This window comes from Eulemur rufifrons, chromosome 3 (assembly GCF_041146395.1).
Source record: "Eulemur rufifrons isolate Redbay chromosome 3, OSU_ERuf_1, whole genome shotgun sequence".
In the NCBI taxonomy this organism is placed as follows: Eukaryota; Metazoa; Chordata; class Mammalia; order Primates; family Lemuridae; genus Eulemur; species Eulemur rufifrons.
Window position 1 is genome coordinate 94355468 of NC_090985.1, and position 19468 is coordinate 94374935.

General features: G+C 36.8%; 1 protein-coding gene across 4 annotated transcripts in view; it reads right to left on the minus strand.

Moving 5' to 3' along the window:
- SDCBP (syndecan binding protein) overlaps positions 1–17879 on the minus strand; it is a 31903-nt gene extending 14024 nt beyond the window's left edge. For 3 of the 4 annotated variants that reach the window (XM_069466483.1, XM_069466481.1, XM_069466480.1), the window contains exons 1-3: positions 17805–17879; positions 6695–6760; positions 424–502 (exon numbers count right to left, since the gene is read on the minus strand). In XM_069466483.1, the coding sequence (XP_069322584.1) occupies positions 424–502; positions 6695–6745 (130 nt within the window). In that variant the 5' untranslated portion in view covers positions 6746–6760; positions 17805–17879. The remainder of the gene's footprint in view (positions 1–423; positions 503–6694; positions 6761–17804) is intronic. The other variant, XM_069466482.1, reaches the window with a different exon arrangement.
- Positions 17880–19468: the final 1589 nt, after the last annotated feature.

Here is a 19468-nt window from a genome sequence, read left to right on the forward strand (position 1 = left end):
AGCTTCCCAAAAAGGAGGCGGATGGAAATTTCAGAAGGCCCCCTGGCAAAGATAGAGAACGGTTCAGAAAGTTCAAGAGCAGCAGCTGGGGCAACTGTAGTTCACACGTAAGGTTTGTTCATAAATAAATCAGCCATATTAGGGACTTACGAGTCAGGCTAAAATCTATTTTCATTAAGCCATAAAATACATCTTCATATTCACAGTTCACTCTCTTGATTAAAGAGTTATTTTTTCAAATAAGCTTTTTTTTATTACTACTAGAGCTTTTCTTAAAATAAACTTTTTTCCTTTTAACTACTAGAGATTTCACCATCAATTTTATGCAGTCAAAAAAAAATAATCTTAGATTCCTTATTTCAGCAAAAGAAAGCTTAACAAATATTTCTATTCACAGAGAAGGAAGCCAAAGTATACACTTACTTCCATCTTGAGAGACAGGAGCAGAAGCTTCTGACAAAACTGCTGGGTTGGCAGGATTTGCAGAAAAGGCAGCCTGAGCCTGAAAGGGAACAGAAAATTCTAACAGCACGCTAACAATACTTACCTAAAATTCTTATATAATTTATCAATTAAATCCAATACTTCCAAAAAGAAACTGAAACACTGAAGTTTTATTTAAGAAAGTTTAATTTCAAACACTTCAGGAAGACTTTATCAAATCTGCAAATCAAAAATACGTGACATTCAAAATATTTTTAAAACTATTGTATAGAAATCGAGTAACTACCATCCTCCACATCTTATAACCAGTATTTCATAGTGCTACTGCAAACTAATAAATTAATGTATTCAAGGTACAATCTAAAATGCATGACAACACATTTTACATTTCCATTACTCTTTTACCAAGTAAAAATATTTTATCTGAGTAAGAAAAAAAGCTGAGCCATATTCATATAGTCACGTTAGAAAAACACCTAAAAAAGTAATACTTTAGTATTTACTTAATACACTTATTAATATTTACTTTACCAGTTTAGCATGTCCCACTGAAATAATCTACACTTTCATTTCACCAAACATAGGAAAGAATTATAAAACTTTAGCAGTATTACAAACTATGTAAAAAGCATTCTTTATCACTGACATAAAGGGATGACGACACAGTAATGTAATTTGTAACTGTTAAACAAACTTGCCAGGACTACTTTGACAAAGTATGCATTTGTCAAAGCTATTCAGGCTCAAGTGTCCTCTCAGGGATGCTTAAGTCATATTAAGTATCGCACTGATGGAGATACTTTGTCCTTTACAGATAGATCTGACTTTCTGAAATAGCCATATGTCATTTAGAGACAAGTTTGGTGTTAAACTGAATAATCAATCTTGAATTATCACTTTTTACTTAATCGGAAATATGTTAATCAATGAAAACCCAATCAATCTAACCCTGAAATCAATGCCAAGAGTAGTCCTAAAGACACTTAGAGAGACTGAAGCTTAATTTAAATGTTTGAATGGTACTAAACTCATTTGAATGAAAAATGTTCTGATATACTTGTTATTCAATCATTCTTTAATATTTATCATTTTATAATTTGTTAAACACACACTGAAATAAAATGCGGCATGAAAACCTTTGTAATTGTAAGTAACAATCCACAAATTCAAAGTATGCTGAATTTTCAAAGTTCTTTCACCACCTATCAGTTAAAAGGACCTTGGGGCCACTTGGATCACTTCTTGAATCATCTCTAAGGCAAAAAAATACTGTTCAGCACTAAAAAGAAATGAGCTATGAATAGATATGGAGAAAATTTAAGTGCATATTACTAAGTGAAAAAAGGCAATCTGAAAAAGATACAATACTGTATGATTCCAACTATATATTTTCGAAAAGGCAAAATTATGGAGACAATAAAAAGATTAGTGGTTGCAAGGGTTGCTGGGAGAGAGGGATGATAGGTATAACCCAGAGGATTTTTAGGGCAGTGAAACCATTCCATATACTACTACAATGGTATACAGTCATGAATCACATAACATTTTGATCAACGACGGATGGATGGTGGTCCCCTAAGATTATAATAGAGCTGAAATTTTCCTATTGCTAAATGACATCATAGCCACCACAACATAGCAGAGCCAACACATCACTCGAGTGTTTCTGGTGATGCTGGTTTAAACAAACCTACTGCACTGCCAATCGTAATAAAAGTACATGCAATTATGCAGAGTACATAATAGTTGATAATGGTAATAAACAACTGTTACTGGTTTATAAATTTACTATATTACACTTTTTACTGTTACTTTAGAGTGTGCTCCTTCTACTTACTAAAAAAAAAAAATTAACTGTAAAATAGCTTTAGTCAGGTCCTTTGAAAAGTATTCCAGGAGGCATTGCTATCATAGGAGATGACAGCTCTATGAGTGTTACTGCCCCTGAAGAACTTCCAGTGGGACAAGATGTGGAGGCGGAAGACAGTGCTTCTTATGATCTTGACCCTGTGTAGGCTTTGGCTAATGTGTATTTTTGTGCCTTAGTCTTAACAAAAAAGTTTAAAAAGTAAAAAAAGAAATTAAAAATTTTAAATATAGAAAAAAAGCTTATAGAATAAGGATATAAAGAAAGAAGATATTTTTGTACACATGTACAACGTGTGTTTTAAGCTGTTATTGTAGAAAAGTCAAAAATTTAAAAATTTAAAGTTTATAAAGTAAAGGAGTTACAGTAAGCTATGGTTAATTTATTATTGAAGAACTTTTTTTAATAAATGTAGTATAGCCCAGATGTACAGTGTTTATAAAGTCTACAGTAATGTACAGCAATGTCCTAGGCCTTCACATTCACTCACCACTCACTCACTTGACTTACCCAGAGCAACTTCCAATCCTGAAACCTCCATTATACAAGTTTACCAATTTTTATATGTCATACTGTATCTTTACTGTAACTTTTCTGTGTTTAGACACGTTTAGATACATAAATACTTATTGTGTTACAACTGCCTATGGTATTCAGTACAGTAACATGCTCCACAGGTTTGCAGCCTAGGAGCATGAGGCTATATCTTACAGCCTAGGTGTACAGTAGGTTATATCAAATAGATTTTGTGTAAGTATCTCTATGATGTTCATACAATGATGAAACTGCCTAACAATGCATTTCTCAGAACACATCCCTGTCATTAAGCAACACATGACTGCATACGTCATTATACATCTGTCAAAATCTACAAAACATATGATACCAAGCTCGAACCCTAATGTAAACTATGGACTTTGGGTGATAAGATATGCAAAGTACCTACCACTCTGGTGCAGATATTGTGCATGTGTGAGAACAAAGGTTCACGGCACTTTCTGCTCAATTTTCTTGTGAATCTAAAACTGCTCTAAAACATAGCTTATTAATTTAAAATATATCTTTTATAGTAGCTATTATTTCTTATTCTTTCATTGCTATTGTTCTTATCCAAGGAATGCTGAAGAACATATATATAGAAAGCTCTCCACAAAGTTATATAAATTTAATTATGCAATTTGTAGTAAAAATAAAACTAAAGAAGGAAGTGACAATAAGGGTTTAAGTACTATATGCCATTAAATGTAGCTAATTATTTCAAACTTACTTAGAAATCTGAAACTATTAAAAAAAGGGGGGAGGCGGGGGTAGTGCCCCAAGGAACACTGGTTACTGCCAGGGCGTGTTGCTTCTGCCATTTACAGAAAGCATGTGGAGAAACATATTTTGTGGAGTCACTTCTGTCAAATTCTGCTCCCAATATTAGGAAAATGATAAGCTCTGATTCTGTATATCATTGTTTCTTAAAAGCTTAATTTGTATAAGTGGAGGCTCCTGTTAGGATTTGGAATAGACAGAAAGGTTTATATGATACTGAAAGCCATAGCCTATTGGCCATTGTCGAATAGTTTACAAAAAATTCACTGCTGTAAAATTTAGCTTTGCTGTAGTGCAAAAGGCTAGCAAATGAGAAAATGAGCACTACCTCCTTCCCTGACACCTTTTATGGGAATCACAAGGATAAAAACAAACAAGTGAGATTCACCTTAGAAAATGAAGCAAAAAAAAAAAAAAAAAGTCCAAGAATTTAATGTCAATTGGGAATATTTTTAACACATTAACTGCCATGTTAGTTGTATTTAACTCATGCTAGTTTTGAGCCCAGGGCCTCGTGAAGCATATGTAACTCACATGTCTCGTCACCTGGGGAGTTGTGAGAACTATTTTTTAAGTTGCACATAACTCACACATAGAGAACAATAAAAAATAACAAATTTTTTATTATAAATTAGAGAGGATCATTTTGTTTTTGAAGTTTTTATTCTTTTTGTAATAAAACACCATGGACCCAAGGAAAAAATATTTTTCTAGTGTGGCAATGTGTTAAATCCAGTGGGGAGGGGAAAAAACGTTTCCCCTTCTTTACTCAATGCTCTAACTCTATCTTCTGCTCTGAACATAAAAGGTCCTTTAATGGAAATATCCATGTAATTTGCTTCTCCTTAAAGAGGTCAGCCTGATGTAGATTGTAGCCCTCTTTATTTTTCAATCCAACATTTGTCACTATCAACTCTTCTGTTGTTTTCAAAATCAAAAGCTTCTGCTCAAAGCTAACTATGGTTAATTTAATTCCATAAAAGGCTAACAAAAGATAAAAAACAATAGATTCTTTCAGATCTGTCTGCAAATTCTTATCAGTTAACATACTGATGTCATATTAATGGCTTAATGGTTATTCTGGGAAGCTAAATATTTCAGATAAAAGCTTTTTAAAAAGAAAGAGCACTTGTTCATATGAACTTTGTGGAAATAAAAATCACATGAGAAAAACACTGACAATATTGAAGAAAGAAGTGATAGAACATTTCAAAATGACTGAACAGGCCACTTAAAACTTTGAGGCATCAAAGCCTTGGCAGCCGAACTTTAGATTTCAAAGATTTTATAAACCACACTTTCATGTCCATACCGGATCTACAATGGAAAATAGTCCACGTTGTTCATGATTCCCTCTATATAATAATTTGCCCATCCACTGCCACAAGGTTAATACCCCAGCCACATGTATGTTACCAGTATTGCTCTACTTTTTCCTTTCACCCCAGTAAGGCCAATATTTTGTGTAAAACACCTGTATTCTTAAGGCTGCTTAAGACTTCTTACAAGTCTGTAATAAACTTTTTCTGCTCATTAATCACTTATTAAGAAATTAGGGGCCGGGCGCGGTGGCTCACGCCTGTAATCCTAGCACTCTGGGAGGCCGAGGCGGGTGGATCGCTCGAGGTCAGGAGTTCAAGACCAGCCTGAACAAGAGCGAGACCCCGTCTCTACTAAAAATAGAAAGAAACTATATGGACAACTAAAATATATATAGAAAAAATTAGCCGGGCATGGTGGCGCATGCCTGTAGTCCCAGCTACTCGGGAGGCTGAGGCAGTAGGATCGCTTAAGCCCAGGAGTTTGAGGTTGCTGTGAGCTAGGCTGACGCCACGGCACTCACTCTAGCCTGGGCAACAGAGTGAGACTCTGTCTCAAAAAAAAAAAAAAAGAAATTAGGGTAAACTGAGGTCAGGGCCTCAAGTAAAATGATTTTTAGGACAATGAGTTTTGGATATCTTGTCAAATTAAAAGAATAAACAGCAGCTGCAGAGTTTCTGAGCTTATAAGAGATCAAGTTGAAAGCAAACTGCAAACAGATGGGTTCATTATACCCTATAAATTATCTCCAGTTACAGGCCAGGTGCAATGGTTCACACCTGTAATCCCAGCACTTTGGGAGGCGGAGGTGGAAGGACTGCTTGACACCAAGAGTTCAAGACCAGCCTGGACAATATAGCCAGGCTATTTATTTTCTCTACAAAAAAAAATTTAAAAATTAGCCAGGCATGGTGGTGCATGCCTGTAGTCCCAGCTACTCAGGAAGCTAAAGTGGGAAGACAGCTTGAGCCCAGGGATTTAAGGTTGCAGTGAGCTACAATCATGCCACTGCACTCCAGCTCAGGAAACAGAGCAAGATCCTATCTCTTTAAAAAATCTCCTGTTGAGAAGATCACTAAAAATTTCCAGAACAGTCAAATTGATCCCAATCTCACACCTTCTTAAACAGAAGCATTTGTCTTCAAAGCTAATACTTATATGAAGGACTATAAAAATTTTTAACTCAATGAAATCAGAAATACTATAATCTCTAACATGGTCATTTAAAGAGTAAACAAGTGAAATGCCTGCTGCTCACCTCTAAAAGGAAAGAAATCACTACACTTTCCTTGTGCTTTTACACTACTACTCTTCTAAAAGTAGCATGTACTCCACCATTTATATAATTTTTAACTTCAAAGTAGAGGCACAAAATTATTTTAAAGGCAGGTCATAAGAAAAAATTACCAATTTTACACAAAACTATCACTATCTAAAAGGTTGGAGTATATTTTATCAACTTAAATATGTTGTATGTAATTTAAATTTTAATCAGAAAATCAAGCCACCTTTAAAGAGTTTAAGTCAAATTTTAAAGAAATAATATCCCAGGCCTATTATAGTTCACAGTGAAATGAAAAAGAATGGATAAGTTTTTCATAACTTTTGTGTGCAATTAATAAAACTGTAGAAAAGGTTTATTAAGCACAAAAATGAACACATATACCTGTATTTAGTTTCATGCTTTACTTCACCTATAAGTAGAATTTATGTTACAGTGTACTTTTTTAAAGTATTTAAACATACCTGAATTACTTTGTCTACCTTCAAGTCTTCAAGAGATGGATAGAGGGACATTTTTGCAGGGTTTTTCTAAAGAGAAAAAAAAAAGTTATATTATTCAAATGTCATTGAAATTTAAATAGTATACATAGCCAGCAACATACACATAGAAATGTACAACTGTTTAACATAATAAGAAACATTAATATTGCAAAACACATTTAAAAAAAAAAGAAACATCTAGGCCATACATATTAACTTGTATTTAAGAGATGGCAAACTACCTCTTCCCCTCCTACTTCTACTATTGAACTATACCCATCACAGATTTTAACTTTCAAGTAAAAATCCCTTCATTTCACAAGTTTAGAAAATCAAATAGAACAGTTGTATGACTTATTCCTAGCTTACACGAGTGCTTGGCAACAAAGACAGGGTAAGGAAACTACCCTTAGTACAGTGCTCTTAGGCACTGCAGACACATTTCCTTCTAACAACAAAACCTTAAAAGCAGATCATATGCAGTATCAATACACAAACCCTCTATCACTAAGAAAAATATATATACATACGTGTGTATATAAAATATACAAACTGTTAACAATAGTTTTATCTTCATTAAAGGTGAAAGAATGAGGAATAAAAGGGAAATTTTTACTTCTCATTTTAAAGACTTCTATATTATTCAATATTTTTTAGTTACTATAGATTGTACTACTTTGAGATGAACACCTGGCACTTCCACTCAACCCAGCAAAATAGAATATATGCTAAGCTGGTACAGGGTTTAACGTAAGACTCTTGAGCCAGCTGGTTCTTGAGCAATCTACCTCTTGTTGCTCCCTCTCCCAAAATAGAGCTGAGCCCTTTCAATATTGCTCTGCTGCAGCTGGCATGATGTTCAGCCTTGTCAGTAGAGGCAGCTGGAGGTACACTGGAAGAGGAAGGGGTTTTTCTCTTCCTGGTTCCGATGTGTTCCCATAGCACCTGCTTCTCCAGCATCTTGTGTCCTGCAGGAAGCAGCTTCTCCAGCACCCAGCAGCCCACTCCAGCACTCTGCTGAGCAGCTTTGCATCAGGCCACAAGCAAGGATCTCCCCACAAGCAGCTTTCCCAAACACCTTTCATGTAGCTTTATAGTAAATTCCAAGGTTCAGCACATCAGTGGGAGAATTTCCAGTCAGTTCCACCAGCATAGTCTTGGCAACTTACTTTTCCACCATCCACTGCCCCCTCTCCAATAAGGCCTAGATCTCAACCACAGGAAGAGGGCAGCCTCTTCCCATGGCACTCTGTGTCAGCCCTGAAATTAGTCGCTGCTCTTACCATATTCTTTCACATTCTTTTTACTTCTTACTAGCCAATCTCCATTTCTTCAATCATGTTACAGCTAGTAATTGTTTATATTAAACTTTCATCGTTAAAATCACTGTGTAATTTCTGCCTCCTGGTTGTACAGTGTTATGATAGTTCTTTGCTTAAAAATTACTATTCACACACTATAAAATTCACTCTTTTAAACTATAAAATTAAATGTTTTCAGTATATTCACAGACTTATATGATCACTTCTAATGCCATCTAATCTTAGAATATTTCCATCTTCCCAAAAAGAAACCTCATTCTTCTCTGTTCCATCCTCCCTCCAGCTCAAGGCAACTGCACCTAACACTTCCTGCCTCTGGATTTACCTATTCTGAACATTTAATGTACAATCATATAATATGTGGCCTTCTATGTCTGGCTTCTTTCATATACCATAATATTTTCAGGGTTCATCCATGTTGGAGCATGTATTAGTACTACATTTTGATCGCTGAATATTATCCCATTGTATGTATATACCACAGTATATTTATGCATTCTTCAGCTGATGACATTTGGGTTAGCTGAACTTTTTAGCTATTACAAATAATACAGTTAAAATGCTAATGAGGATTTGCATTAGCAAATAATATACAGATTAATATAAGTTTTTGCATAAATATAGACCATTTAATTCTCTTGAAATACAGCTAAGAGTGTAATTGCTGGGTCATATGGTAACCTTTAACTTTTGAGGAACTGTCAAACTGGTTCCAAAGTGACTGTACCATTTTGTATTTCCACCAGTACCACCATATCAGGGTTCCAATTTCTCTCTATCCTCAGCAACACTATTATTGGCTGTAGTTCTGATTACAACCATGCTAGTGGGTGTGAAGCAGCATCCCACTGTAGCTTTGATTTGCATTTTCCTAGTGACTGATGGTGTTGAGCATCTTTTCGTGTGCTTACAGGCGATTTGCATAACTTACTATTAATATATACTTCAATATATCTTCTATCTATAAAGAAATGTCTATTCAAATCCATTGCCCATTTTTTAACTGGATTGTTCTTTTTGTTAAGTGGTTAAAAGTTCTGCTTATACTCTAGAAATAAGATTCTTAGTTCATTTGGGCTGCAAAAACAAATTATCATTGACTGGGTACCTTACAAACAACAGAGATTCATTTCTCATGGTTCTAGATGCTGGGAAGTCCAACAACAAGGAACCCATAGATTAGGCACCCTGGTGAGGGCCCATTTCCTGTGCCATATATGGCACCTTTTCTCTGTGTCCTCACATGGTGAAGAGACAAGGCAGTTCTCTGAAGTCTCTTTACAAGGGCACTAATCCTAAAGGCTCCAAAGGCCCACCTTCTAATACCATCCCCTTGGTGATTATAGGATTCAACACATGAATTGGGGGCACAAACAGACCATAGCATAGATCCTGATCAAATATGATTTACAAATACTTTTTTATTCTGGAGATTGTCTTTTTCCTTTTTTTACAGTACCCTCTGCAGCACAAAGTTTTTAATTTTGATAAAGTTAAATCTATATTTCTTCTTGGTTGCTTATGCTTTAGATGCTTTCTTCTAAGAATTTCATATCTTTAACTCTTACATTTACGTCTTTGATCTATTTAATGTTAATTTTTGTATATGGTATGAGGTAGGATCCCACTTCATTTTGTTCCATGTGAAAATCATGTTGTCCTAGCACCACCTTTTGAAAAGTATATTTTTTTCCATATTGAATTATCTTGACACCCTTGTTAAAAATCAACTGATCATCAATGTATGGATTTATTTCTGGAATCTCAATTATATTCCATGGATCTATATGTCTATCCTTATACTAATAATACCACACAGTCTTGACTGCTGTACATTTGCAGTAAGTTTTGAAATCAGGAAGTGAATTCTCCCACTTTGTTCTTCTTTTTCAAGGGTGTTTTGGCTATTCTGGGTCCCTGTAATTCAATATGAATTTTAGGATCAGTATATCCATTTCTGCAAAATAAGGAGAAAAAAGCAGATGGAAGTTTCATAGGATTTCACTGCATTCGTAGAAGTCTTACAGCCATGAATGTGAGATGTCTTTTCATTTATTTAGTTCTTCTTTAGGTTCTTCCAATGATTTTTGTTTTTGTTTTCAAGTCTTACACTTCCTTTGTTAAACTGCTTCCTATTTATGCTTTATGATTCATTTGTTTTCTTAATTTTCAGATTGTTCAATACTAGGGCATAAAAATACATTTGAGTTTGTACACTAACCTTGTATCCCTGAACCTTGCTGAACTTGTTATTATTTCTAACAGTTTTTTTTGGTGGGTTCATTAGTAAGTTCTATATATAGGATAAAGTAGTTTGGAAATAGAGTTAACATTACTTTTCCTTTCCACTCTGGGTGCCTTTTAGTTTTTTTTTTTTTAATGTAGTTGTACACACATACACACACTCTCACATATATATAAACATGAAATCCACCCTTTAGACAAATTTTTAAGAGTATAGTATTGATAAACTATATGCATATTGTATATGACAGAGTTCTATAATGTTTTCATCTTGGATGACTGAAACTCTACACATACTGAACAACTCCCTATTTCTCCTCCCCACAGTCGCGGGCAATCACTATTTTACTTTCTGCTTCTCCTGATTTGACTACTTTAGATATCTCATCTAAGTGTAATCATGTGAGATTTACCCATCTGTCACTGGACTATGTCACTTAGCATAATGTCCTTAAGGTTCATTTATATTATAACACACAAAAGGATTTCCTTCAAGATCCTGTTTTCAATTCTTTCGGATAAGCCCCCAGTGTAAAGGGTCCTTTTAATGTGCTGTTGAATTTGGTTTGCTAATATTTTGTGGAGGATTTTTGTATCTGTGATCATCAGAGATATTGATCTGTAGCTTTTTTTTTTCTTACGGTTTGTTTGCCTTTGGTATCAGGGTAATGCTGGCCTCATAAAATTAGTTTTGGAATTGTTCTAATTTTTTGAAAGCGTTTGAGAAGGACTGGTGACAATTCTTTGAAAGTTTGGTAGGTTTTTCCAGTGAAGCCATTTGGTTCTGAGTTTTTCTTTGTTGGGAGGATTTTGAATAAAGATTCAATCTTCTTACTACTGTATAACTACAGGTCCATTCAGATTTTATACTTCATGATTCAGTTTTGGCAGCTGGTATGTTTCTAAGAATTTATCCACCACTTCTAGGTTACCCAATTTTTCAGTGTATAACTGTTCATACTAGTCTTGTTTTCATTTCTGTAGCATCAGTTAGAATGTCTCCTCCTTTCCTGATTTTGAGTCTTCTCTTTTGTTTTTAGTCTAAAGTTTGTCAATTTTGTTGATCTTAATTTAAAAAAAACCCTAACTCTTAATTTTGTTTTTTTACTATTTTGTTTACTTCAAATCTAATCTTTATTAATTCATTCCTTCTGCTAACTTTGTTCTTAATTTGCCCTTCTTCTTGATTGTTACTCAAGGAATTATATAAAGTTAGCTTGAGATCTTTCTTCTTTTTTGATGGAGGTGCTTACCACTATAAACTTTCTTCTTACAACAGCTCTCGCTACTTTCCCTAAGTTTTGGTGTATTGAGTTTTTGTTTTCATTTGTCTCAAGATATTTTTAAATTTTCCTTTTAATTTATTTTCTGACCAAAACAAGTATTTAAGAGCATGCTATTTAATTTCCAAATATTTGTGAATTTTCCAGTTTTCCACTGCTATTGATGTCTAGTTTCATTTCCTTGTGGTTGAAAAAAGATACCTGATATGACTCCAATATTCCTAAATTTGTTAAGACTTGTTGTGTGACCTAACAAGTGATCTATCCACGAGAATGTATGTTCTGTGTGCACTTGAGAACAAAGTGTATTCAGCTGTGCTGGCTTAAATGTTTTGCATATGTCCTTAGGTCCATATGGTCTACAGTATTGTTCGAGTCCTGTTTCCTTATATTACAATCTACCTGAATGTTCTATTATGGAAAATGTGATATTGAAACCTCCTATGATTATGTTGCTATTTCTCCCTTTAGTTCTGTCAGTATTTCCTTCATATATTTCAGTGATCTGATGTTGGGTGCAAATATATCTATGATTGTTATTTCTTCCACATGAATTGACCCTTTTATCATTATATGATGTCCTTCTTTGTCTCTCAAGACAGTTTTTGACTTAAAGTCTATTTTGTCTAATATAAGTATAGCCACTCCTGCTCTCTCGGTTACCATTTGCATGGAAATCTTTTCCATTCTTTCACTTGGTTCCATGCTGAGCCAAGGGGAGTATGGTGAATGTGTGGTAGTCTAAAGTCACTGTTAACTTTGTTTTCAATGGACCCCAACCTGGTACCCTTTCTTGTCATTGCTTATATTCAGGCACAATAGAAACCAGTCCCTTAGGCAGACCTATGAAAAATTCAGTTTTCTCTTTCCCTCCCCAGGGAGAAGCCAGGAGTTTGGACTTTCCTCCCACTCATGGCATGCTAAGCCAGGGTGAGCAAGTGGCATAAATTTTCTTACAAGCTTCAATGCAGCTGGTTTAGTGCTGACCTAGGGTGCAGGAGCCTCTTAACTAGATTCTAGACTCCTCACAAAGGCAATTGGTGCGTTTATTGTTGTCGAATTAGTATCTCTGTAGGAAGAAGGAAGGTCTGCACTTCGTATTGCATTTTCTTATTGACATCATCCGCCTTTTCTTTCTTATTCTTGCCTAATTTCTCTCACTGTAACCTCCAGTACAGTGATTAACAGAAATGGCCTCGTACAGTTCTTAAGGGAAAAATAGGAGCAAGGTTTGTGAATAAAATGCAAATTCTTGAGAAAGCACAATCAAATATGACTTAATTATATTAATCCAGGAGATCAAAGTTGATTATCTTCTTGGCAAAGGATCAATTTCTTAGCAGCTCTTCCTTTAAACACAAATTTTTACCTTATTTAAGCTTTCAACCATTTCATCAATATAAACAAAATGCATAAGACATATAATAAACAAAATGTAAAGCAAGTTGCAATATCAACAACTAAAATGCTCTGGGAAGAGTGTTACCCAGCTGTCTGGCACTAATTCTAGTTTTGGTTTTGTCACTAGCTATTAATCCCACTGTCCTCATGAAAAATGAACTGGGTGAACTTAATGAGTGGTTATCTACATCCCCCACCCCCAAATGGACTTCCAGAAATTTTTAAGATAAGAAATAACACCCTAATTTCACTTTTGTAAAAATCTAGTTCTAGGTTTGCATTAAGTGTGTTGACCTTAACTTTCACCATTTTTCTAAATCACAAAACATGCCTCAATGATCTTCTTGACCCAATTTCATCCAATTTCTTTCCAAGCATTAAAATGCTGTAGGTACAACTACTCATTATTTGCCACCAGGTCATGTGCTTTTGTGCCTCCTCCGTATCTTTGCAAAAGGTTTTCTCTTCCTGGAATGTCTTTCAAAGACTTTTCCACTTAACAAATTCCTAGTCAGTCTTAAGGCCTAGCTCAAGTGCCACTTCTTCAATGAGGGTGCCTTTGATGACCTCAGTCTGATATTATTTGCTCCTCTCAATTCAACAGTTTCACTTTGCCTTATATTATAGCTAGTTTATGTTTACCTCCATTACTTGAGGGCAGGTCCCATTCAGTTTCTTATTTATACAGCACATTTTAACCTCAAAGATGTCAAATGTTTGTTAAATATAACAGCAAATAAGATATCATTAAACACTTATCGAAAAGATCAGAATATTCTTAGGGCAAGTCTGTAATTTTGAACCTAACAATGTAAAAAGCCTTCCAGAAGAATAATAAATGTCTGCATTTTTCCAAAAGGCTCTGTTAGGTCACATATATTATATTTAAATCTCTGACCTAATGCTAAGTGTCAGAAACACTTAGCCCATTTTAAAGAACCACAAAGCTACCCTTAGAAAACCCTTCCAATTATGACTGGAATTTCACAATGACCAGTAATGAGACTTAAGAGGATTCTGGAAATGACTATTACATCAGTGTAAGAATTCTCATTTTAACTCACTTACAACTCTTATCTAACACTATTATTGTAACAATTAAACTGCAGAATTATGTTTCTAGGCTTTCCTGCCAACTGAAGAATCAATAAGAAGATATAACACCCACAACTACTCTGCCAGAGTTTGATAACTACCTTTCTGACCATAACTGCCTTTATCATTGGCCTAATTCCCTGAGAAAAAAATGATGTTCTCTACCTACCGGTTTAACCAGGTTTGCAGCACTCTACACTCTTTGCAACTTCCTTGACTCTCTTCATGCCTTATAAAAGGCCCCTGAACCCAGTGTATCCTCAAACCTTAAAAAATAATCCCCAAATTAGTTTCTATTAAGAGATTTCTCAGGGGTTGGGGTAATTTCAGGACTTTTCCAGAATATCAAAAGACCAAAAAAAAAAAAAAAAAAAAATCTACTCTGCCTCAGTATTAAGTTTCCCATTTGTCCCTCAACCCCCTCAGAGCAGTATCAGGGTAACATCTTTGGAGTCTTTAAATATGTGCACACGCCAAAGGCCTTCACAACTCAAATACTATGTGTGATATTTTGTAACATCTATTACAGTTAATTTGCTTTCTGGCTGCAAAACACTGATTAATGAAGTAAGAAACCCAATGTTAAAAGTTTTCCAAATAGGCCGGGCGCGGTGGCTCACGCCTGTAATCCTAGCACTCTGGGAGGCCGAGGTGGGCGGATCGTTTGAGCTCAGGAGTTCGAGACCAGCCTGAGCAAGAGCGAGACCCCACCTCTACTAAAAATAGAAAGAAATTATATGGACAGCTAAAAATATATATAGAAAAAATTAGCCGGGCATGGTGGCGCATGCCTGTAGTCCCAGCTACTCGGGAGGCTGAGACAGGAGGATCGCTTGAGCTCAGGAGTTTGAGGTTGCTGTGAGCTAGGCTGACGCCACGGCACTCACTCTAGCCTGGGCAACAGAGTGAGACTCTGTCTCAAAAAAAAAAAAAAAAAAAAAAAGTTTTCCAAATAATATCATCTGGAATGGCAATACTTATCATTTTCTGATGAGTTACTGACCTCATCCCTTCTCAAACCACCCACTATAAATGGCCTTCCTTAAAAATGATTTGTAACTGTTTAAGTTAAAATAATGTTTATTTGCTTGTTTGAATCTGAGCTACTAAAAAGTATCTTGGGATGATGAAAATACAAAAATATACCGCATGACAGTTGATGAGCAATACCTGAATTCAAAGATGTCCATTTCAGTTATATATACCTTCAAAACCAGGAAAATCTAGAATAATAATTTGGGTTTCTTTTGTTAAAACTGTTATTAAAATTTCTAGTAAAGTTGTATTTTATTATCTCCTTATTTTCACTTCTGCAAATTATTCATAAAATGACCTTAAAAATATAAAAAATAAAAATAAAAAGTGTCCATTAGACCTGGATGGTAAGCATTCCACATAGTTCATATATGGTGTTGAGGAATATAATTTGATAAAGTCCTAAAGAGTATTCCAGAACAATGTTTCTCAAACTTGGCTAATCATGAGATCTGAATTACCTGGGGCTTCCTAGTTAAAAATAGCTTCCCAGGCTGACACAGATTTCGTAGAAGAACTCAGGAACTCTTCTTTTTAATAAATATCCAGGGGCTCTGAAGATCAGCCAGAAATATGTCCGTATGAAGTCCATTCTAAGTAGAATAATTTCTTCTTACCAACAGGATTCCCTTTCTTACCTACTGAACTGGCCAAAATCCAAAGTTTGACAACACTCTGATAGCAAAGCTTTGAGAAACATTCATAGGTTACTAGCAGGAGTGTAAACTAGAATAATTTTCATGGAGAGTGAATTTGCAGTATCTACCAAAATTAAACATTCAGATACCCTCCAATCCTGCTAAAAATATACTTGCACGGAGGAAGCAATATGTGTAAAAACGTATTCACGGCAGCACTGACCGTAACAGCAAAAGACTGGAAACAAAGGAGAAAGTTCCATTTATACTGATATTGAAAGAGCTTCAAAATATTATCACTAACTGGAAAAACAAAAGAACAATGTAGAGCAGTGTATAAAGTATGCTAACATTTGTGTTAAAAGGATGGAGGGATGTATTTGTACATTTGCCTGTGTAGATATAAAATATACCCGGATGGATACCTAAGAAACGAGAGATTTGGCTGCCTACCAGAAGGGAATATACTTGGCTGGAGGTTGTAGAATAAAGACTTTATACTGTATCCTTTTTTTACTGTTTAAATTTTGAGCCATGTGACTGCTTATCTACTCAAAAACTAAAAAAATTTACAAAAAAATGTTGGCAGCATTTGGAAAGAAATTAATAAATGCCAACATAACTATTACTCAATGTATGAAGTATCTTAAAGTTGTCTGGGGGATTTTTTAAAGAATCTCTTGGCATTTACTACCTAAAAAAAGAATCCAAATTTGGCAAAAATCGGAAAAATAATGGTTGTGTCACGCTCACTTTAAGATTTAAACAGTACATTTACCATTAGCAAATTCTTCACCTTTTGTTCATGATTTTTATGTTTTAATGCCCAAAACACAGATAAAAACGAATTTGCCAATGTTAAATTTAGATTATAATGTAGTGCCTACCAAACCTTTTAAAAGTCACTCTACTTGCTTACTTTTATTCTGTGCCACAAACCACTGGATCTAAGATATTTCTGTATTATTTAACGCACAAAAGTTTATAGAACTAAGCTGGTAACAGAGAAGATAAAAAAAATACATTTTTTACTGTTCTTCCTCAACCTCAAATGAGAAAATGAAAAGACTGGACAAATTTGAGTTTAAACTAATCACATACACATTTAAAAACCAATCTAATTTACAAGTCCTGCAGCAGTTTTTCAATATAACTTTCTCTTTTTAGTCAATTGTTTTACCTTTGAAACAAGCAGATGCTCAGAGTTTAGTAAAACGAGTATGCTTTCTAAGTAATGTACTTAATGGAAAAAAATAACAGTGGATGTGTGTGTGGCTAATATACACAGATTAGATAATCTTAGAAACTCTTCAAAAATGGGCACATTAGAAGACTCTGTGATTCAATAATCCCATCTGCCTTCACTTTCCCATTAATACAAGGAAATCCTGAAATGAAAGCTCTGAGTCACCAGCCCTCAAGGGGCATTTCCTCGTGAACACACCCTACTGGAAACGGTCTGCCCTTAGCTCCGACTTCTCCAGAAATAAGCACAGAGCGAACAACCTCTCCCGCACCCCCTTTCAAAAAAGTCAAGGCTTCGCCCACTGAACAAACACCTCCTTCCCCTTTCCAAAGCCAGGACGCTCCGGATTAAGCCAACAAGGACGGTGATTAAGTACAGCCCAAGAAATGCGGAGAGCGGGGAAGAACCGCGGCCAGAGGCTCTTTCTTTGCTCCCCGGCTCAAGATCTTATCGAAGAGGAACAACAAGGATCGACGGAGACCGGTCTGAGGAAGAGTCCCAGAGCTACGCGGGGGCTGCCGGCGTCTCCCGGGCCCGGCCTCAGGGCTCTGCCCGCCCCCACCCTGCCCTGCCCCAGCCCGGACGGGACGGGACCCCAGAGCCGGCGGGGTCGCGGGCAGGCAGGGCGCGCCGCCCCCGCAAACTGCCCCCGCGGCCCAGCGGAACACACGGAGAGGCGCGAACCCCCGGAGAAGAGGCCGTCGCCGCCGCCTCCCAAAAACCGCTGCGGACCCGGACGCTCTCCGTTAAGCGGCCCGGGGACCCCACACCTCTGACCCGCGCCCGGACCCGGCACGGGCGTCCGTCCTTCCCCCGTAGACCACTCACCTAGACCACAGGGACCCGCTCGCCGCTGCCTCCTCCGGTCTCCGGCACCGACTCCTGAGGCCCGAGGGAAGCGCAGCGGCGCGCGCCTGAGGACCGCCCGCGAGGCGCGTCACGACACCGCCCCCGCCTTCCGCCCGCGCAGGCGCGCGCGCCGGGTCAGGTGATCCCGTCCCCATGGTAACGGGCCGGTGGGGTACGACGGGGGAAATGTGGGTGGGGTGTGGGGGTCCTTCCTGCTACTCTTGGGGTCCGGGACTGTAGGGCAGAGCGTGCTGCCTGTTGTCCCCACGGTGCGCTGCCCCCGAGTGGCACTGCTCCCCCAAGGTTATGGTCATCACCTTCTCCGCACCCCCGACAGTTTGTGCCCAAGAGCCGAATGTGTTCTCTGCTCTTGGTCGCTTGGTTCCCATCGCCTGCTATACAAAGAGGTCTGGAGAACTCGTGCTCCCCCTTTGGGCAGTTGTCGCCCAGCCTTCCCTCTCCACCACTGCTGTCCAGCTGTCGCTCTCCCCTCGCTGTACCCTCGCACCACAGGCTCAGAAGTATCCCTCCCACTACCCCTTCACAACTGCTGCGCAATTTTTCTGTTAGAAATGTTTTTGTTTGACTTGTATTACTCTCTGTCCGCCTGAGTTAATGTCTGTTGGGTTTTGAAGGTTATGTGTGTGACTGTACGAAAGTAACAGCTGTATCCTAATACCAAAACAGGACAACTCTCCGCTCTTAAGAGCTTAGTATGTGCCGGGTAGTGTTCGAAGAACGTATATGGTCTTATGTGGTCTTTACATTCAATTTATAAAGTAGATGCAGCATCCCATTACAATGAAATTGAGCCACAGGTTACCTAAGAGTAATTCTAGTTGCCAAGGAATACCACAGAGTCCTTAACAAAATGGCTTATTTCTAGCTAAATTGTTTGGTGCCGCAATAATTGAATCTGTGGTAAAACTTATAAATATTTGAGCATAAAAGAGGCGAGAACTAAATAAAATGAAAACTTTGCCCTCAAGGAGCTTATAGTTTAGCTGATGAAATAGACATTTAAAAATAATTACACAGCAGATGAAGGATACTCAACTTATATACAAAAGTCAATTATTTCCCCATATGCTGGCAATAAACAATTGGTATTTGAAATTTAAAACACAATATCGCTGACATCAGCCCCAAAATAAAATGAAATACTTAGGTATGAATCTAATAAAATATGTAAAAGATATGCAAAAAACCCTACAGAGTTCTAATAAAAGAAATCAAAGGAGATCTAAATAAATCAAAAGATATTCCACCTTCATGTATAGGGAGACTCAATATTGTTAAGATGTCAGTTCTTCCCAACTTATTCTATAGATTTGACACATTCTCAATCAAAATCCCATGTTATTTTGTGGATATCAGCAAACGATTCTAAAGTTTATGTGGGAAAAACAAAAGACCTAGAAGAACCAATACAATACCAAAGAAGAGGAACAAAGTCAGTACATATCTCAGTTTAGTACCTGTCTTAGTTCAGGCTGGTATAACAAATTATCATCGATTGGGTAGCTTAAAAAACAGAAATTTATTTCTTACAATTCTGAAGAGTGGGAAGTCCAAGATCAAGGTGGGGGCAGAAATGAGAGCTGGTGAGGGCCCACTTCCTGGTTTGTAGATGGCAGTCTTCC